This window comes from Bombus vosnesenskii, unplaced genomic scaffold (assembly GCF_011952255.1).
Source record: "Bombus vosnesenskii isolate JDL3184/JDL3185 unplaced genomic scaffold, Bvos_JDL3184-5_v1.1 scf7180000013383, whole genome shotgun sequence".
In the NCBI taxonomy this organism is placed as follows: Eukaryota; Metazoa; Arthropoda; class Insecta; order Hymenoptera; family Apidae; genus Bombus; species Bombus vosnesenskii.
In genome coordinates this window covers 96,837-116,925 of record NW_022883012.1, presented here as the reverse complement: position 1 = coordinate 116,925, position 20,089 = coordinate 96,837, and the positions used below count along the sequence as shown (strand labels likewise).

At 35.9% G+C, this 20,089-nt stretch overlaps 1 protein-coding gene across 9 annotated transcripts in view; it reads left to right on the top strand.

Annotated features, from left to right (window-relative positions):
* The first annotated feature begins 218 nt into the window (after window positions 1-218).
* LOC117237610 (synaptogenesis protein syg-2-like) overlaps window positions 219-20,089 on the top strand; it is a 93,530-nt gene continuing 73,659 nt past the window's right edge. For 4 of the 9 annotated variants that reach the window (XM_033501751.1, XM_033501748.1, XM_033501756.1 and 1 more), the window contains exons 1-2: window positions 219-425; window positions 6,672-7,155. In XM_033501751.1, the coding sequence (XP_033357642.1) occupies window positions 7,098-7,155 (58 nt within the window). In that variant the 5' untranslated portion in view covers window positions 219-425; window positions 6,672-7,097. Of the gene's footprint in view, window positions 480-6,671; window positions 7,156-20,089 lie in introns of all 9 variants that reach the window. The other 5 variants (XM_033501757.1, XM_033501754.1, XM_033501752.1 and 2 more) reach the window with 3 other exon arrangements.

Below are 20,089 nucleotides of genomic sequence, written 5' to 3'. Positions count from 1 at the left end.
GCGAGGCGAGGCGAGGCGCGGCGAGGCGAGGCGCGGCGAGGCGTCGCGAAACGAGGAGAGGCGAAACGAGGAGAGGCGAACCGAGGGATACCGTGAAACGTGCCGGACGATTTGAGAGGGCCGGCCGGCTGACGCGAACCAAGGGCTGAAGCACGGAGTGGGGCGCGAGAAGCGTCGCGACGCTTCTCGGTAGCGCCGGGAACTAAAAGTCCGGGTGGCACGACGCGCCAGTATTCAGCCCGCGACGGTCGCGAGCGTTCGCGTACTTTCAGCTTTGCTAGTACATATGTATTTATTTGGGCTTGTTCTGTGCACGTATATAGTATATTAGTATATACACAAACATATATCCGAGTTCGTAAGGATAAATCTCGTAACCGGGGCAAGTGAATTTTTCTCAAGATTCTTTTCGACCACGCATATCGGTGAGGAGACGGAATTGAAGAAACTTTTAACTTGTGATGGGTGAACAAATTTATGTAAAATGTTCCAAAGTTCGAACTTACCGAAGGCAGTTGCTTTGCCGAGTTTCATTTCCTCCTCTGTTCTTCGTATTCTTTTTGTTCCCATAGGCAACAGCCGCATTTCTCTATCTAATGGCCATAAAATGAACTTGGCCGAAAGGAATCGCGTTTTACGTTATTATTATCCTTTTCTCGTTCTTTTCCTTTTCTTTCTTCGCTGTTTTTCTTATTAACTGCGGAAAAATAACAGAAATTTTGGTCCCGATTTTATCTTGCCATTGGAGCTCACTTTTTACCCTTTCTACCGACCATGTATTAACATTAATCGAATACCGTGCGATCATTTACCAATATCATAATCTAACAGAGAATTCTTCAATCCCTATCGTTTCCCACTTTGACGCTAACGATTTAACGAAAACTTTCTACAATATATATATTCCACGTTTTCCGCTTTTTCGTTCTTGCAGTCTCAAATATGTTCGACATTTAATTAAATACATACATTGTTTTGTTCGAGCATTCTTCTATAGACTATAAGTGTTATCGAATTTGATTCGCGATTGGGATGCGTGCAATTGTAATCGCACGTTTGCGATACCTGTAATTTTTGTAACTATATTTTACTCGACGATAAAGAGAAGGAAAAAGAGAACCGACTCGATTTATTTCCTTGCCGATACCTTGTCGTTCTATTCTGTCTATATGTCACACGACAGTATGTAAGATGACAGGAAATTGTATAAAGAAAAGACCTCTGTCTTACAATTTACAGTCGTTCGCTTCGTAGCCTCCACTCTAGCATCAATTTTTATTTTCATTTCATTTATCGATATCGAACAACCTAGAGCATACGTGACTTCGGATACGTTACCGCCAGATACACCCTTGCCGTGATTTCATCCTCGTACGAATCTTACTCGACGTTGAATCGTTGCGTTGGGATTGGTAACAGGACCGCCGCTGCGGCTTAACGAGTTCAACGAGTTTTTCTCGGTCGACCGTTCGGTAATTGAGGATCTGGTGGCACACAAAATTCCCACCGATACGATACTTTTATCGACGAATTAATTCGTATTGATTTGCTGTGGTGGAACGAAAAAAAGAAAATAGAAAAAAGAAAAATAAAGAAGAGAACGTTTTTCAGCCATTCGATACTCTGACTTGGGTGATACCGACAAGTGTTTCCAAATGAATCGAGAGCACCTAGATTTTGACAAAGTATAAACGTATGCGATTCCTATCTTCGTTCGAATGAACAATTCGTTGCCGTTCGCGAGAATTTATAGTGATTTCGTCCTTATACCAAAGTCGTGAATTTCATCGATCACATACTTTAAAGATAGATACGTATCGTTTAACTAAATAACCTTAACAACTTTCTTGTCGTTCTGTCAACTTCTGTCAAAATCTTTTTCAATTCTGATACAAAGACTCTGTTAAAATATTTATATATACGTATTTATTTGTAGATAGGAAAAGATGAAACTGACTGAAAAGATGAAGCTTCCATGCTTCACTCGATATATACTCTCAAACGTTTCCGAATAAAACCGTCTAATAGTCTAATCGTTCTGTTGCATTTCTTTCGTTCGATTCGTTACGGATTAACGAATTATTAGCAGGAATGCGTTAAAATATACTTATTGAAAACGACTATCGCATTACGCAAAGTACCCATTAGAAGTTCAAATTCTTTAATCTTCTTTAATCTTCTTTAATGCGCGGTATATATAGATTGCGTTAATCGGAGGATATACTCGAACTTAGGGATTGCATTAGAATGCGACTACTATTAGAATATCCACTGCTTGTTAGAAAAATTGAGAAAGTAACAAGAGCTCGATTATTCTTTTAAATTACGTGTTTGTATGATAATAAATAGCTGTTAATATATACGTAGATATATATAGTACATTTGTATTATAAAAATTGTTAATTGTTTCGTCGTATATGTATATGTATATATTTATTTATCAAAATAGAGATTTAAATAATAACGAATAATCTGGCGAATTCAGGGAAATGAATAATATCGATTTAACGCAGGAAGTGAAAATTGTCGAACCGACGCGACGAGCGGAGAATCGCATTCGAATCTAAATCCTTCTTGACGCGAACATCGCTTATAAACGTTTTCAGTAAATAAGTTGTTAGAAGTGATGTTTCTCTCCCTGCTAAATAACCTGGACAACGTTTCCTACCGCGCGACGAGTAAAGTCCCTCTGGGCTGCTGGGCGTATTAGCAAATTCGATTCGGTGCGGTAACTTCCACCGTTCCATCGTTCCACCGGTGTAACACGGATGGAAGGGATAATGCGAACGAAGCACGATGACGTCGACGTTTAATAAAGTTTTTCGCACTCGGGGTTCCGAGTTCCACCGAATTTTATAGATAAACACCACAGGAACCGACAAAAAGCGTTTCTATTTTACACGGTTATACGTATCGTTATACGTTCGCTTAACGTGTTTAATGTTTGTAAGTCCACCTGAAGATGCAGTACAATCCTACTAAAACTTTTTCTATAAATTCAAACGAATTTGATAAAACGTCCGTTTCTTACGATATAAGTTGGAAGATGCTGTTAGTAAAAATCACTGTGGTTTCGATTTTGCATTCGTTGGGTCGTACAACTCACAATGAAATATAAACTGAAAAGTGTGAATCTTTGGCACTTGGTGACAAATCTTTTCGACGGAAAACCGACTGAGAGGAACTTGTGTTTCTCGAATGAAACTAGTTGCTTTTTAGTTTCAGAGATGCGAAACTTTCCTGAAATCCAGTAAATTCATTGATTCCTCCTTTCCAGCGAATCAAAACCTCTTCTATTCTTGTGCCAAGTTTTAAACTAGTAAAACTCGACCGGATCTAGACGTGAGAAGGCGAACAAGTAAATTCGATTTGATAGCGTAATCCAAACTATAAATCATACAGCTTTTTCCTTGAAATTATTTGTAAAAGAAATGTAAATTGCCAATGAATATAACTCGAGTAAAAGTAAAAAGTGGAGATTAGAATCCAATTATAATTAGTATCCAAGTATAATTGTTTATCGTTATCATAAGTACGTAGCGTTTTTACAGTTAGCAAAATAGAATTTAGTTTTACATTAAATTGTACATCGTATCTGTAATTCTACGTATACGATTGATACACGGGTATCGATGTGCGTAGATATGAAAGGAGGCCAGTATAATTCGTTGCGCGAAAATCTCCACTTTTAAGAAAGAAGAGAATAACTTGCCGGAAATACATTTACTTCGTATCAAAATTAACAACATCTCTCTTCAAATTAAATGATTTTCACGCAAATATCGTTGCACGTGTAAATCTTTTATTTGCAACAACTTGACGAATAACAGCACATTTGCAAAAACTATAGATTTATGTATAATATCATAGATATTTAAGATAAAGAGAAAATGTTTCATAAATGTCAGTGAAAAGTTCAAATATTCTGTATTTTCAGTTTATTACGCGTCGAAAGTTATCGTTTTCTACCGTAACGTAATGGAAACTGTCCTCCGTTTATTTCTGTAGTATACATATACATATCTACATAGTTGGATACGTCTTCTTCTGTATTATTTCGCACGTTCGGCAATCCTATTAGCTTTTACCCTATTCTTAACCACAGCTGCCTGTGCATCGTTTTACCGCAAATTAGTCACTCGGAAACTTCGTTTACGATTGTGTCCTTATGTACTATATAGTAAAACTTACTGGTTCTGCGAAAATCATTCAAATATTATAAAATGTACATCATAGGAAGAACGATTATGAAAAGTATAGTAACACAAGAACAATAATAGGAGAATAATTTTGCGATACAAACAGAATATAGCACAGCTGTATATTTCAATTCAAACTTCTTCCGTATAACGATTTCCAATGAACAAGGGCAAGCGTTATTGTTCATTGTTATCGAGAAATCTTTCTACATTAACTTAAAAACTAATGGAAAAATATGTACGTATACATGAAAACAACAAAATTCATCGAAATAATCAACAATTTTTTAGAATTGAACATTTATCACATTCGAATTTAATGGAATTTCATAGTACCAATCTATACACTCGAAAAAATGATATTCTTCAATTATATGTTACGTTCGATCACATTGCTGAAATATAATTCTCTCGTGTTATTTATTGTACAATTATATTTGGATGTGGTTTTATTTGTAATATATCATTTGGTGCTCGTACAATTGACACGTCTCAATAAATGCCAGAGATACGTGTTATGTTGTGTTATAAACTTAATAACGTTAATATTACGTCGTAATTGATAAATGAATACGAGTGGATGCTAATACATATGTGCATTGTGAATAGAGGATAAATAAGGTTGAAATTCCGTCGAATCAAGGTACGCGTGTATATTGAAACAGCGGAAAAAGTGAAATGACGCGGTAAATGTCCTTTAAAGTCGAGTACGAAGTTAGTTGGCAAGGAAGAGCACCGCGAAGGTTCATACAATTAATCACTTAGCAGTTTTATTCAATTATGTCTTGCTGCGGCCCAGAGTGCCAGAACGCGAGTAGGAGGATTTAGGGTGGCTAGCGACAATGGCGTAGGTTGAAAGGAAAGTTGGTAGAAAAGGAAGAAGCAACGGAAGCCTTGCTAGTGGTATTTGATTTGTAAGCGAAAGCATAACACACTGTTAGAGTTACGCTATAAGGTTGCACAGAGAGATACGTGTTCCATGTTCATCAATCATCGACGATAAAATCCATCGAAAAGTCGAGTTGCCTTTTCAATATGCCGTTAGCATATTCGCGTCGTATCCCGTGGTATCGAGAAAGAGGGTCGATAACGAAACAGACAGAAAGCGAAAAGCAGTAGCATGAAACACAGGAAGAGGAAAGTTTTTATCGCAACTCACATCCCTATGATTAGAAATTCTCCGTATGATTATTACTATTATGTTACAACTGTATAAATTATACGCAATTATATATAGATATATTTTATTAAATAACAATTTTCTCAATTTCGAGCAGGCTTTCGAACAGAGGAGATTCTGGCCAAAAATTCTTCGGCTCTACCCTCTATTGCTCCGTATTACGGTATACTCGAGTATTTTGATTCTACCGAGTTTGCTCACTCGGTTTGCCAACTTTCTTTCACGATAGTTCTTTCATTCCTATTTCTTATTTCCTATCAATACGGTTTTTCCTTCCTCTGATCGAACAAATTTTCGATATGGAATCATGACTGATAAACATCGATATCTGTACGTAACAATTTACATAAACAACCTTTCATCAAAATGTTTTTCACATTATTAAATCTTTTTGAATTTTTCGATACTTGTAATTGGACAACTTGAACAAACACAAAGCGTTTGAATAAGAATCATGTCTTGATAGAAGATGATTGGAAATATCTTTGTTGTTTTATCGACGTAATTGTGGTGTGTATAGTTCTAGCGTAATATATCTGCGAGAATACCGTGATCTTTAAAATTCAAAAGCATTCAATACCTTTTCTCAACGCGGGATAAACTGCTGCGATCGCATTCGTGGAAAAAAGTCAGAGCGTTTTGAAATAACCGATATCCTTGTCGAATCAGTCATAACGGCGCAATAATTTCGTCATCTCTCCGCATTTAATTCCAATAGACTTTCGTCCATTGAGTCACGTCATGTGTTTGGCGCATTAATCGTACAAGAAAGTTATGCTGTTTACGTATTACCGGCCGTACGAATATACGTATTTATCAATTAAATATATTCGTTTCATAACTTATACACAAGCTGTCGTTAAAGTGTTGTAATAGAGTTCATTCGAAAGAGCTTTTCTTTTGAATCTTGGTTGATACGTTTTTACGTTATACATACGTTATACATGCCATGTATGTAGTCCTTTTACACAATACTATAAGTAATTTTGTTAGTTATTATGTAATATATAAGTAAATTCGGAATGTTACATGGTGTGATTTTCGCATCAAGTAATCTTTTTCGACCGTCGAATTTATACAAAGCATATTTCGTTCCGTAGTGTATTATTTTGAATTAAGATACACAGTGACCATGTATGCTTTACGAATAAATTGTTGCATCGTATTCGTATACTGCTTTAATATTTAGCAAGATTGTTGTAATATTAGTAAATGTTAAATATCGTTCTGATAAAAATCTAATTATAATTTTGTTTATCCAAGTCTGATACGTGACGTTACTTACATTCCAGAATGCAGAAACAGAGTATGTCGAGGAGAGTTTCCCGAAGAATCGCGCGAAAGTGAGAATCGCGACGGATGACTACTTAAAAATACCGATTGTTTATTAGTGGGGAATTCTAGAAATAGCACAGTAAAAGAAGAAACGAAAACAGTGTAGCGGAAATCTTACGAAACGTGAACGGCGGGTGATATGAGTGAATATAGGATCTTTCGTGACGTTAAATGATCGAGTTACGGCCTGGTCGAAACAAACCCCGTCGATTAACCGGCACGCGATACGTCGGAAACACGATTAAAACACAGTGCGTCCTTCTCTTTTGCGCAAAGAAACCGACAGATTCGTGAGCTCGCGTGGAAAGTGAAACAACGTTGGATACAGGGGAAAGAAGCAAACGGGGTGTGTTCAAGAAGAGAAGTGAAAAAAGGGAAAAATAATGTGGTGTCACGTCCTCGCCACCGTCGTCGCTTTTTTGTGTGTTGTCTACGCTCAAGGTTAGTCTGATTTTCATTCATATTTTTATACATATTTTCATTCCAATTTCGAATCTGCCATTGCCTTCTACGGTCAAGGTGTAACAATGGGACGTTCGTTGTCAAAAGATATAGAGCATACACACGTACATTTATTTTTACGAATATGTAACAGACAAATGGTCAAGGATTTGTGATTTCCCTATTTAACAGAATCTTGCAGCTGTACTTTGTAACGGGTGAACTCTTGAACAGATGATGTGACCCATGCGACCATATTACCTGCGTGATTAGTTCGTACGAATCAAGTACCCTCATTTTCATCCAAGATCGCATCACGTTTCTGGAAATCACCGATCAAAATTTCAAAGTATCTTCAGTCTTGCGTACACGTATACAGGCTTCGCTCCACAAAAGTCTGTATTCGATAAAACTACATATACGAGTACGTATCGCGTGCGTATTCATGACGAAAAGGTAAAAGCATCTATGGTTAGAAATCAGAAAAGAATCTCCTAGTCCGATCGATACGCTTCGAGATCCTTTGAGAAAGTTACCTCTGAACTCTGAATCTACATATATTCATACGTTGAACTCGAGCTTGTAAAAGTGTTAAAATGTCGCGTTATTATGTTATCTACGGTCAACGAATTTTACTTTTTCGTACAAAATTCAATATATAACCTATACGCATAATCTAGCAAATATAAACGAAACGAGTTTTTTCCTAAATTATTCTGTATATACAGATTTCTTTCACCTCCTTTCGTCTAAAGATCCGAGCATTATCTCTGTATCTTATCTTTACACATATATTATTAAGTCATTTATATGATGAATCAGTAGCTCGAAAATAATGCCAACTTCGTGTTTCTTTTACTAGGCTGTGTATTAGCGCACCTATGCATATTGTTTTATATACATATCATACATATTTTACTATCGTATTTTACCACGTTTGTAAACATAGATTAGGTTCATACAAATTGTTAAGAATTTTAAAACTATCGATAACCATATACGAGTTCTCGCATATCTTGCAACTTTTAAACAGGCGCAATATTAAATTTCACAATAAATTACCAATGACAGAAAGAAATTCTAGTTTTAGGTAAATATGAATATATTTTGAGTTAATTGTATGTATATAAAATATCATATAAATATAATATAGAACATCAAACCTCAATAGAAATTAGAAAATGAATGTCTCTCTGAAACTTGCTTTGTAATAAAATAGGTCCAATAATACTTTTGTAATAAAGTAGGGCGCAATAACGAAGAATTAAACGAGTTGATGAAAACCTTATCTACTTTCAAGTGAAAGCAAGCCGTGATACAGATCTTTCGTTGTATCTGCCCACCATACGATACGAAACGTATACAGATATGTTTCATAAAAATATTTCTTTTTAAAATGCTTCTCGCTCCGTCGCATCGTGCCGATCTAAAACACACACACACACACACACAGATCGTCGTTCCGTTGTTTTATAATTTACTTTCACTTATGTTTTTAGATATATACGTGTCGTAGTAGATATATGTAGTTACAAACTGTTGCACGTAATAAAGAAGGAGTGTAATTCAATGGGATTTATGAAAATCAAAACGATGCTATTTGTTCCGAAAAGTAATATTCGCGTTTCTCGTGCATTTTGATGCTACTCTTCCGACCGGAAAAACAAAAGGACTGAATCTCCATAAATAAATATTAATAATGTTTATTACGAAAAGCGCAATTGGATTTACAAAAAAAAAAAAAAAAGAAAAGAAAAGAATTTCTTTATGCAATAAATAACGGTGATTCAACTGCTTATATTTTATACGCGAATGTAGGTGCGTATTAGTGATACTCACTTAAATGAGATAAAATAAAAAAGAAGATGGATATTATCCGAGACATGTCGAGCAATAATAAACTTTCATTAACTACAATACTATATTTTTCGATTGGCCGTCCTCCTTTCGTAATTTTTTTATTAGCATGGTTTCTTATACACTACTCGAATGGGTATACTAAATCGGTAATGCCTCGGAAAATGCAATTCAAAGGGTCACAAAATCTCCACCAATTCTTACGATCGAAATCGCTATCAAATCACACAGCAGTGTAAGATATTATAAGGTGGGAGTGAGAATCGACGAGACGTCATTTGAATCGATGAAAGACGAAACTTTTACAATTTTTGCTTCGTTATAGTACAAATATCGCCATTTTGATTAAAACAAATCAACACACGATGCAATCAGACCATCTTTTAGGCGATAATAAATTGATAGATACAATAAAATATAACAGCCCAAGCCGGTATAAGATGTATTTTATATATAGTATGTACATACATGTATACAAATAGATATTATGAATTTCTCGAGTTTCGTTATTTTGTTTGCACTGGCAAAAACTATTCCCAAATACTATTCACATTTCGCGACAAGTACGTGCTTATTATACGTGCGTATCGATACATACGACGTTCGTAGATCGTATTGTAAAGTCAAGGATTTTGTCACGCCTATTCTTCGACTTGTTTTAACCCAAGCGGAGACGCAACCCTAGGCTGTTGCTGTTGTGCGTCGCGAGACCCTTACGTGCAATCGAATCGAGGTCGCACGCGTGTTTGCGTCGACGAGTGCATGCGAATTTGTAGATACGCACGCACTCACACTGTAGTCACAAGCATCGAGGCGTGGTCGGCGAATTATGTGCTACGTGTAGGGACACGTACGTAGGGAGTTGTGGCGTTACTGCGTCACCGACCTTTACTCGTGCACCCTCTGTTTCTTTCGTCCACCCCAATGGATCGTGCAGTTTACGGTTCCCATACGGCCGTGGATAGATTCACCCGTAGCTTCGTACACTACGTACATACGTGAAAACAGCTTTTGCTGAAACTGTCGAGAGCTTTGCGATGCTTCCTCGGGCTGATGACGAGGCTTTGAACAATACTGCAACATTCGAGGTTGCATTCTGTTTTTTATCTCCTCTCTTTCGTTTCCTTTTACTCGTATAATATGCCCAAAAAGAGTAAAATTTCACCTAGCGTTTGATAATTTTCGAAATTTTGTATCACACGCGTATCGTGCATGCAACGCAACGGCAAATATGCTGGTGAAAATAGACGAATTTCCAAGTTTGACAAAGTTTAATATCGCCCTGTAATATTTAAAAGTCTCCGCAATTAGTACTGATAGTGTTTAGCAAAATAAAACGATATATAACATGACAGTAGTGATTCGTCACATTTTGATATTGTCAGTGTTGTAATTGCTGATTTTATTAAGAAGTGATTAGGTCGTTGCAATTATAAATGGAACATCGAGATAACGAACGTAGTCTACGCTAAAATGTCGAAAGTTTAGTTTTGGAAACGGTTTTGGCGTGTTTTATTGTAGCTGTTTTTTTTTTTTTTTTTATAATATCGACTAGATATGACGGGCTATGGTCATGTTTTTGGAAAAGTAGACACGCACACGTTCGCTAGTGTGCACGAAGTGTACGAGTCAGTGGGACGTATGAGATTGCTAGCAGCGTTAGAACATTTTTGTTTCGATGCTTTTAACGTTTGTGTCATTTTACTTTGAGAACAAGTTGTGCGCATCGCATTCACGCTTCGAAGTGGAATGCATTGCGCTCAATGTACGCAAGCATTGTTTACTAAAATTGACATTTAGCATGATACCGTTATAATAGTACCGTTATATCTTTGTGTCTTTTCCGTTTAAACGTAAATTTGTACGAGACGAAACTAGAATCGTGTTGATTTCGAAGCATTTGATATTTGCATATTCCCCGATAGAATATATTTGCTATGGTAATTCATAAATTTTCAGCCATTACGCTATCTACTACACTATAATATAATATAATTCTATTTGATGACTTCACTCATCACGATATACATCTGTCGATCGATATAACGAATTTAATTAATTCGGTTGACGCGCAGCGATCTTAATCGATCGCCATATGTTCTTACTGTCAGCTGACGTTGAATTCATGCGTTTCCGTCGCTAGATAATGTCAGTTATCGATTCATTTTAACGAATACCTTGATAATGCCCTCTTTCTACTTAAATCGTTAATTTAATATCTTATGTACAATCAATTATTTATTTTAATTGTATAAAATAAATAAATAAAACAGATTTAATTCCTTTATGCTCGGATTAGCACAAACGATGTAATAATAAAATCTGACCAAATATTTAATTCAAATTTTAATACCTTCGGTATAAAAATAAGTAATTTGGTCGATAGTGTTACTTGTACATACATATACATATGATACATTTGCCGTAATATTTAATTACTACAAGTAAATAGTCTTGTGCCATTTTCATGGCTAGATAGCGATTAAACGCAGAATCAAATCACAGTATTATTGACGATCTGTGTTGAAACTAGCTACAGTGTAATATATTTCGAATATAAAATGTACAATTTAAAGCAATACAATGGAAAGAATGTGACCGGAATTTTCATACATACAGTTTATATACACGTATATGGAAATACATATGTACTTACCAATAAAAGCATCAAGAAATGAATTCATACTGTGGACACGTTGCTACTACATGTACACATTACTGTACATAGTTATTTTAATAAACAAAGTAATAGTATACATTTGCTTATCGCTGAAAATGTTACTGTTGTAACTTTAGTTCCCTTTCTCTTTCTTTTTATCCTATTACGTGTATATATGTATATTTATTTATTATATATGTATCGCCATAAATCAGCGAAGATAATAAAGAAAGAGAGGGAGGGGGAGAATGTCGAATTGCAGGAAGAAATTTTGCACTAGTGGTTTTTCGATTTTGCATCAGTGGTCGAAATAGTGGTTCTTTACGAACAATTGTTTTTGCGAAGGAATCGACTGATCCGCCTTGGGGAAAGAAACGATACTCTGATAGGTTTAACGAGACGGGAAAGATTCTGACTAATTACCACCAGAGCTTCTTCTGTAAGTCACTTATCATTGTACAAAAACTAAAGTAGTGCAAAAACTAAAAGCTCTAGCTCGCAACAATCATCCTGGATTCAATTAATTTTCTACACGCGCATTATCGCACATCGTATCGCAATGTGTAGCGGTTTTTCAAAACTAGCATCGTAAGTCTGCATTTGCAAATTCCAACGAATTAGAAATCAGGCGTTTCGCGAGCATTTTCTCGAATTGGGCTGTTTAGTTGGACTGAATGTTCATTTTCTCCTAATATACACAGAATTCTAAATGTCTTCTAAAGCCGAAATCAATTTTCAAGCATTAATCAAACATGACTTTTCATTTAACGAATACAGATATCATTACATCGTAACATTTTAACGTATATCGTATTTAATCAAATTTCATCAAATTTCATCAAATTTATTTCATTCTTAAACAACAATGAAAATTACAGCATAATTTTTGTTCAATTATAATGAAGGTGTATAATAATTTATAACATTTTGTAACGCGCTACGATGCTCTATCCGAGCTCTATAGGTTGAAATTATTTCGAATTAAAGATACATTTGCATACGCCTTTCACAGTGTAAGGACGAACGGAAAACGTTTCATTTGCAAAATCGGAAAAGTACTTTCTAAATCGACGATCTTTAATATTTCAAGTTTGGCACATAGTATTTAATTCGCAATCACTTGCCAAAGAGTTATCTTAGGAATTAGCAGGCCTCGTTGCCAGAAGGTAACTACGTGAAGCACCCGTCCGATTGCCTCTAATCCCAACTACCCTCTATTGCATTAATCCAGGTATCTGGAAGCTGTTACCAGCAAGAATACCGAGTTCTGACTCTACTTGTTCCGTAGATCGGTGTATCCAATACTGTGCAGTATTGTATTACGGGGCGGCAGTCATCATTCCCTTCAACGTGCCAGAAAATGTGATTGTTTGTCCACGTGGATTCGTCGCTTGTATCGATCTTACAAAATATTCTAAAACGTGATCTAATAATCTAATTAATAACTTAACCGTAATCACCATGCTAGATATTTAATGCCCGGCGGGAACTACATATTCGTTATCCTTATGCATATTTGGACAGCGACCGTTACCTTCGAATGTCGCGTGACACTACGCCATCTCTACCGTTGCTTCAAACAATGATCTTATTACAACAGTGACTTGTAATTTATTAGTCTTTGCGCGTTTCTTGTAAATTTATGCTTTGCTGAATTTCTTTCAATAGTATATTGCTATGCAATAGAGATTAATATAAGATCGTATTTTACAGATATCTCTTTCTTAAAGGCTTTTGAAAGTACGCAACGTATTACGTATGTATATAAACTGATAATGTATGTATAATATAATTTTAATACACCATTGATAATTTTGCACTCTTTTATAACGAAATCGTTCGTCTTATCGTGCCATATTGAAATTACAGTATGATTTCAAAATTTATAAAAGGATTTGTGTATGTTATTTAATACATCGGCTATCAATAACGTTCGAGTCGCGACTGTGCTTTTGTCTTCGTATACAGTGTATAATACGTGTACTTTGTTGCTCCTCACAGTTATGTTATCGAATCACAAACGGTAGCGTGCAACGTTTATTAACATAAAGATATTAGTCCTTGATTATCGTTTAAAGCTACTATATAAACTATTATTATAGACGATGTCTATTTTTTTTATCGGCATCACCGACCACGATAAACGTATAAAATTCGAAACGGGTTAATTTAACGAATGCGAAAACGCTTACCGTTGAAATCAAACGGTAATCTTTTTACACGCATGCACAGAGTTAGATTACGGTAATTATTTGGTAGTCTCCCCTCGCCACTGATTTCGATGATTTTTCATTCATCGACGATTCCGACGATTCCGACGATTCCGACAATTCCTATGATTCCGATGATTTCGTTGCCGGGAGCATAATTCTGAACGACAACGACCTTTTCCCATACACGTGACCGTTGCTCGACCCTAGTTACCGGGATATTCGCGAAATACTGCCTTTACGGCACATTGAATCCTGCCCATATGCGTGTATCCGTGACACAGTCACAGGTATAATCGACACGTTTTGCCGCTTCGTTCGCCGCTTGACGATCTGTTTACATCCATCAGTCATCGATCTTTTTATCTTTGTATCATACTTTAGGCGTCTAAACGAACAGCCTGTGGGAAAATCTCGTTCATAAATTGAGTATACGGGACTGTAAGAAATTTCTTTGATAATGTTACTTCGCTATAGATCTTTCTTGCTATCTGTATAAATCAACAAGCTCAAACATGGATGATATTTACTTTTAATTCAGTTGTAACAGACATTTCTTAGAGCCCCGTGTATGCAGTTGCGCGTTGCAGTTTCGGACTTTCTTCCTAAGGATCCGCGAAATAACCAAGCTCACCCAACTTACGTTTATGTTTATAATATACTATAAAGAAAAGACAAGAGTTAGGTTTAGGTTAGATCATTTTATCCGGTCAATACTAATTCGCTGTAGTGGTTTTTTTGCATAGGCAGAGTTTTACGAATGCCTTGGTATCTAAGTCCCAAGCGGTGGTTACATGTATAGAAAAAAGTTGTTCAGAATCATATCCCCGACAACATCGTAAGAAATCATCGAAACCTATGATGGCGATAGCTTTCTAAATAATTATCTATGTTCTTTATTCGCGATAGAATAGCGCATGATTAGAGGATTTCAGTGACCTGTAGCTCTAGAACGCGATATCACGCGAGGCTAAATGACGGAATAAAAAGACGATTCTTGCGTCATACAAGGTGATCGAAATAATGTAAGCAAGTTAAATTCTATTAAATTATAACGATTTCCTTCGCTTCTATTTTAATTATTGTACTTGGCAATGGTGTCTCTCCGACAAAGTTTTTCTCTCGTTCCGTGCTCTCTTCGAAAAAGTCTCTGCTATCGTATACCTCTTGTTGTTGTTGGTGTTTCTCTGCCTACTATCGTGTTACAGACTCGGAAACAGTAATAGACGAAACATCCATCGAAACAATAACCAGATGGTAACGGTATAGCCACGTCTGATCATATCTAAAGTCCGAGTCCTTTACCTTACTTGCGAAACGTTCGAACTACGACACGAGGAGATCACCGATGATTTGTTAATTTCGTGATTTCCTGTGTTTTCTACGTGACAAACGCGCTGCTTGTCGCGGGCCTTATTGCCGAGAAAGAGACGCGACAAGACTTGGCTAGACGATGAGTCTGACTGGACGGTTTTGAGGGTCGTCGTGTCTTGGACTTTTCCTCCGATTCCAAACCAACGATGTCCCAACAGCTCTACTTTGGACGATGAATGGTCATCGTAAAGCTAAACGGCGCATACACATAAAATCGTAACTGCAACGATACTGTTACTTAAAACTTATCGATACGGTTGACCTTTCTTAGTACGCAATGCCCATAAAACTTCGTCTCTACGTTGCGAATAATAACTTGTAATAGAAAGTAATTTAGGTAATTGATATTACGATCCGTGAAATCTCCGGTATACAAAGATATTCTACACGGTTAAAGTCACAAGTAATCAAGTATCGACACCGATCGATACAGTACCACCAAGGATTTTATTTTGCGCAATATCCTGCCTCTCGATAGACCGAATCAAAGTTAAGATACTGTACACTTGGTGCGTCTCTGACTGAGGTTTGCAGCCCTTATTTTCTCAGGTTTCTGTCAATTCCCTCGTCAAGATGTTCAAACACGTAAAATTCGATGCCCGATTTCGCTATCTCGCTATATTTCTTTCACCAACCTAAAACCTTACGGATTATACCTTGTAGCATGGTATAGCTCTGGTTGTCACCACTTTTTTCGTTACTTCTTCGGTCATTCGTCTCATAAAATTCGCCTCATCCTTAAAAACTAACATTCGCCCTTTCTATTCATTGGATACACTGCTATCTGCATGAGCAACTATTACTTTATCTATTATATCTAAACACACCATAAAGTTACAAACGTTTGCACACGTTATCGATGCGTTAATGCTATTTGATATCGATATTGATTTGAAACCAAATCAGTCTCATCGAAATCCATCGGAGTATGAAACGATAAATATGCCCAATGTCTTCTATACGATAGGATTCGTCTAAGCGAACAAAAGTATGACGATTGTTCTGTGAAATACGACTATAGTGGACATGTCGGTTATTAAAACGTCTAATAATACGAATAAGAACGTATTTCGTGTCTTCGACAAACACGTTCTCCGGACAAATCGATTTGCTCTAATGTATGCTAGTTACGTTCCTTCTACGATACTTAGAATTAGAACAGACTACTACTCGAAACACGCACGTGGTCCTGTTACGGTTACTGGAGTTAATTCTGTCGATTCGATATATGTATGTCTGTATGTATGTATGTATACAGTCTGTATGTATGTATATAGTATGTATGATGTAGCTTCGATCTATGAATTTCCACTGCCATACGTTACTTAGCGTTATCTCGATTACCAGGGATTCAAATCGATTACTAACAATTTGTAGCCACCGGAACATACACATATACGCACTTAATCTCGCAAACCAGAATTCATATACATGCATATCTACGTTTAATTCGCATCTAGATTTAAGCTACAAACTTAAAATAAATCACTGTCACTTTGAAGAATCGGGCGTCTTGCTTTTCGAAAAAAGGCAAAACTGATCTATCTCTTAAAGATTAGCGTTAACTGGAATTTGATAACCGACAGTTTAACTTTTTTTTTCTTTTCTTTAATGGTCGATTATGCATTTGGATGGATAAAATCGAATAAAATAAAATGTTTCAATTTTGTAAGAAGAGCAACTAGGGAGGATCTCTCGAAAATATAAGAGAAAAATAGGCGTCTTGGTATTCATGGAAAAAACTCGATCCAAACCGACATGACGCCTCAAATCGAGCAAAAGTATTTCGGATCATATAAAATATGAAGTACCGTTAAAGGTTAAACAAAGTGATCGGTATGAAATGATACTGATAAAAGCATATTTGATAGCGAGTACGTCAAAAAGTATGCAAGTACTATGTATGTACATACTAATGAAATTATTCGGATATAACGATGGTTCTATCGATGTATATACTCGTCTTCGGTCATCTTCGGAGACGTGAAACGTGCGAATGCGTGTAAGGATGGACGAACGCGAAGATGTGTGAAATTTTGAGTCGATGAGAGAACGAAAACGGAACGTGACGAAAAAGTGGAAACGAATGTGGCATTACGCGACAGCTATGCCATGTGTCCCTTTTCTTTCGTCCTTATAATATCGTATTTTATTTCGTTAAATGTTACTTCGCTTTTACGTAAAACGACGACATTTCTGATCCATCATAGGAGATTCTATCCTACATGCGTTGTGAAAGAATAGCAAAAAAGAAGATTGATATTCCGTGTCAGAATATGTTAGAAACGGGCAAGGTAAAATATTTTAAAAGTTTTAAAAAATGTAAACGTCGGAAAGATCAGGCGCAGAAGGGAGAATCTATCGAAGCGCGGAAAGCATTGATTACGAGAACAGAGAACAATGTACTAGATTAAAGCGCGATAATGCGGAATAGATTGAAAAAAAGAAGCTTAAAGGTATGGAGTGCAAATCAAGTGGAAATGAGACGAGAATGAATTCATATATGATAATTCCAGAAAATGAGAAACGGTATAAAAGTTAAACTGAAGTGGATGAAAAATATGGGCAGGTCAGCTTTCTGCTGATAACAGCAAGAACTTAAACCGGAGATTAACAGATAACGATTGTGACCTCTTAGTTTTGAAAAGAATTTATATCATATTGAATACTTCTTACGTGCAAATAAGAGTACGGATGATATAGAAAAAGTTGTGAACGTTTCTTAGTAAACAGGTGATTTTTCAAATAAATGAAAAACTATATCGATCGATATCGATATATATTTTATTATTATTTATATTATTATATTATTATATTATTTATTTATTTATATACTGTGCTGTATAAGGATTTCTATCCTCAAGTCCCTTTTAAATCTTTTTTTCTAGTTCTAATTTCTCTAATTTTCCTCGTATATATTTACATGTATCCGTATTCATATACGATATACACATGTACGTACTAGAAGTTGATTTGAAAAGTCTGTTCGTTCTGTAAACAAATCCGTTTAAATTTGTTCATCGGTATCGTTATCTTCGCTATCTCTTTTATTATTTGTACAATTATCGATAATTCTTGAACGATGATTACTTACAAACGATTTCTATCGATTTCTACAAGATACAATGCATTGCCGCGAGTGTGAACGTTTTGCGACAGAACCATTTCCTACTCTTCTAGAAGAAATTCAAATGTACCAGTAAATTGTTTGTACAATATATCCGAGTGTATAAACGGCAGTATGCATTTACTTCTCCACGCTTTTCAAATGATTTATTCGTACGATGTAAATAAGGATTTGATGACCGGTGTAAAATACGTTACGATTTGAACACAATGTTGCAACGCAAGTTTTAATGTAACATGTGACGAGTTAGATTAAAAGACAAGATATTCCACAATCGCGAAAGATATTATTAAATTCAAGGCTGTATGCGCTAGGTACTCGATTATGACTAAATTCTTCTCTAATCCTTTATTTTTACAGTACAATTTTTTGATAGTATGTCGAATTACTTAAACGAATCAATTCAATTCGCAATATTTTACTCGTCTATCCAGTCAATCATCATTATTTCATCGAGACTGTATCGTAGTAAGATTAAGATAATCCTCCTGTCCTAAACTAATCAATGATTGACCCGTACAAGCTGTTCAATACTTATCCGTATGAAATAACAAACTGCATCACGTAATGTATTAAAAATAATATGACTCTATGTGATATATGTGATCTTTAGCTGACTTTAATACATCCAATCTTTAATCTCATAATGCTTCTTTTGCACTTTACATACGTATGCATGTACATACCTGTAAAAGCATTCTTTCTACACGGTTTATTTTTTGAAATACTTGCAACGATAGGTCGAAATAGGTCAACCTGTATAGTAGAAACAGTTTTTAATGTTTAATCGATGTAAATAAAGGTTATATAGTATAGAAACACAACTAGGTCAAAACATATTCTTCTCGCTTTGCCAGTTCTACCTATCGATAATTATTGTAAAGTATTCAAAAGTATTAAAAATATAGTGTTCTTTGTATCGTAGCGATTCATGTATTTAGCAATTACACAATGTTGTAAGGAGTTAAGATTTTTTATTAGAACGGCGTTTAATAAAAAATATTTGATTGCTTTGAGTGCACACCATTTAATTCTAATTATTTCAGATAATCGAAACGCTGTTGAAACTCGACTGCAAGATTACACGTTTAATTTTCTATTAATGTTTCTTAAACATTGCGCGGTGGCATCAACGATGCTCTCGAAATTCAAGTTTATATAAACTGTAAACGTTACTCATCTGCCTCATACTTTCCTTGTAACTAGCTTCCCTTGTTTCGCTGCAAATTAATGCAAATATTATTCGACGAACTAATCAACGTTTCCTTTGTCTTTGCGTATTTTTCTGAAGTCACTTCCGAGATCTAGACATATTGTTGTAATAATTTCGCGTTACAAACTACCGCAGTGCAGGACGTTAACCAACGAATTTCCGCGTTGTCGGCACTCATTGTGCCCGGAAAAATTACACAGGAAAGTGGCAACCGTTTTATTACACAAGCGTAGCAATTCCAGCCGCTAAACTATTTTTCTACGCAACTACATCACTGTGTCCTTTACGCTTTACGAGTGACTTGGCTGTTACAGATCGTTTGCACATGCACATGTTTGCCCCATGAAAACGTTACCGGACACATACCATGCATCGAAGAAACCACTTTACAGACAACCGTATATTCGACAACTGTATATTCGAACTATAAGAACCATTTCTATTGTAATTGCGAGTAAAGTACGTATATCGATATTAAAACGATCTCTTTTCTT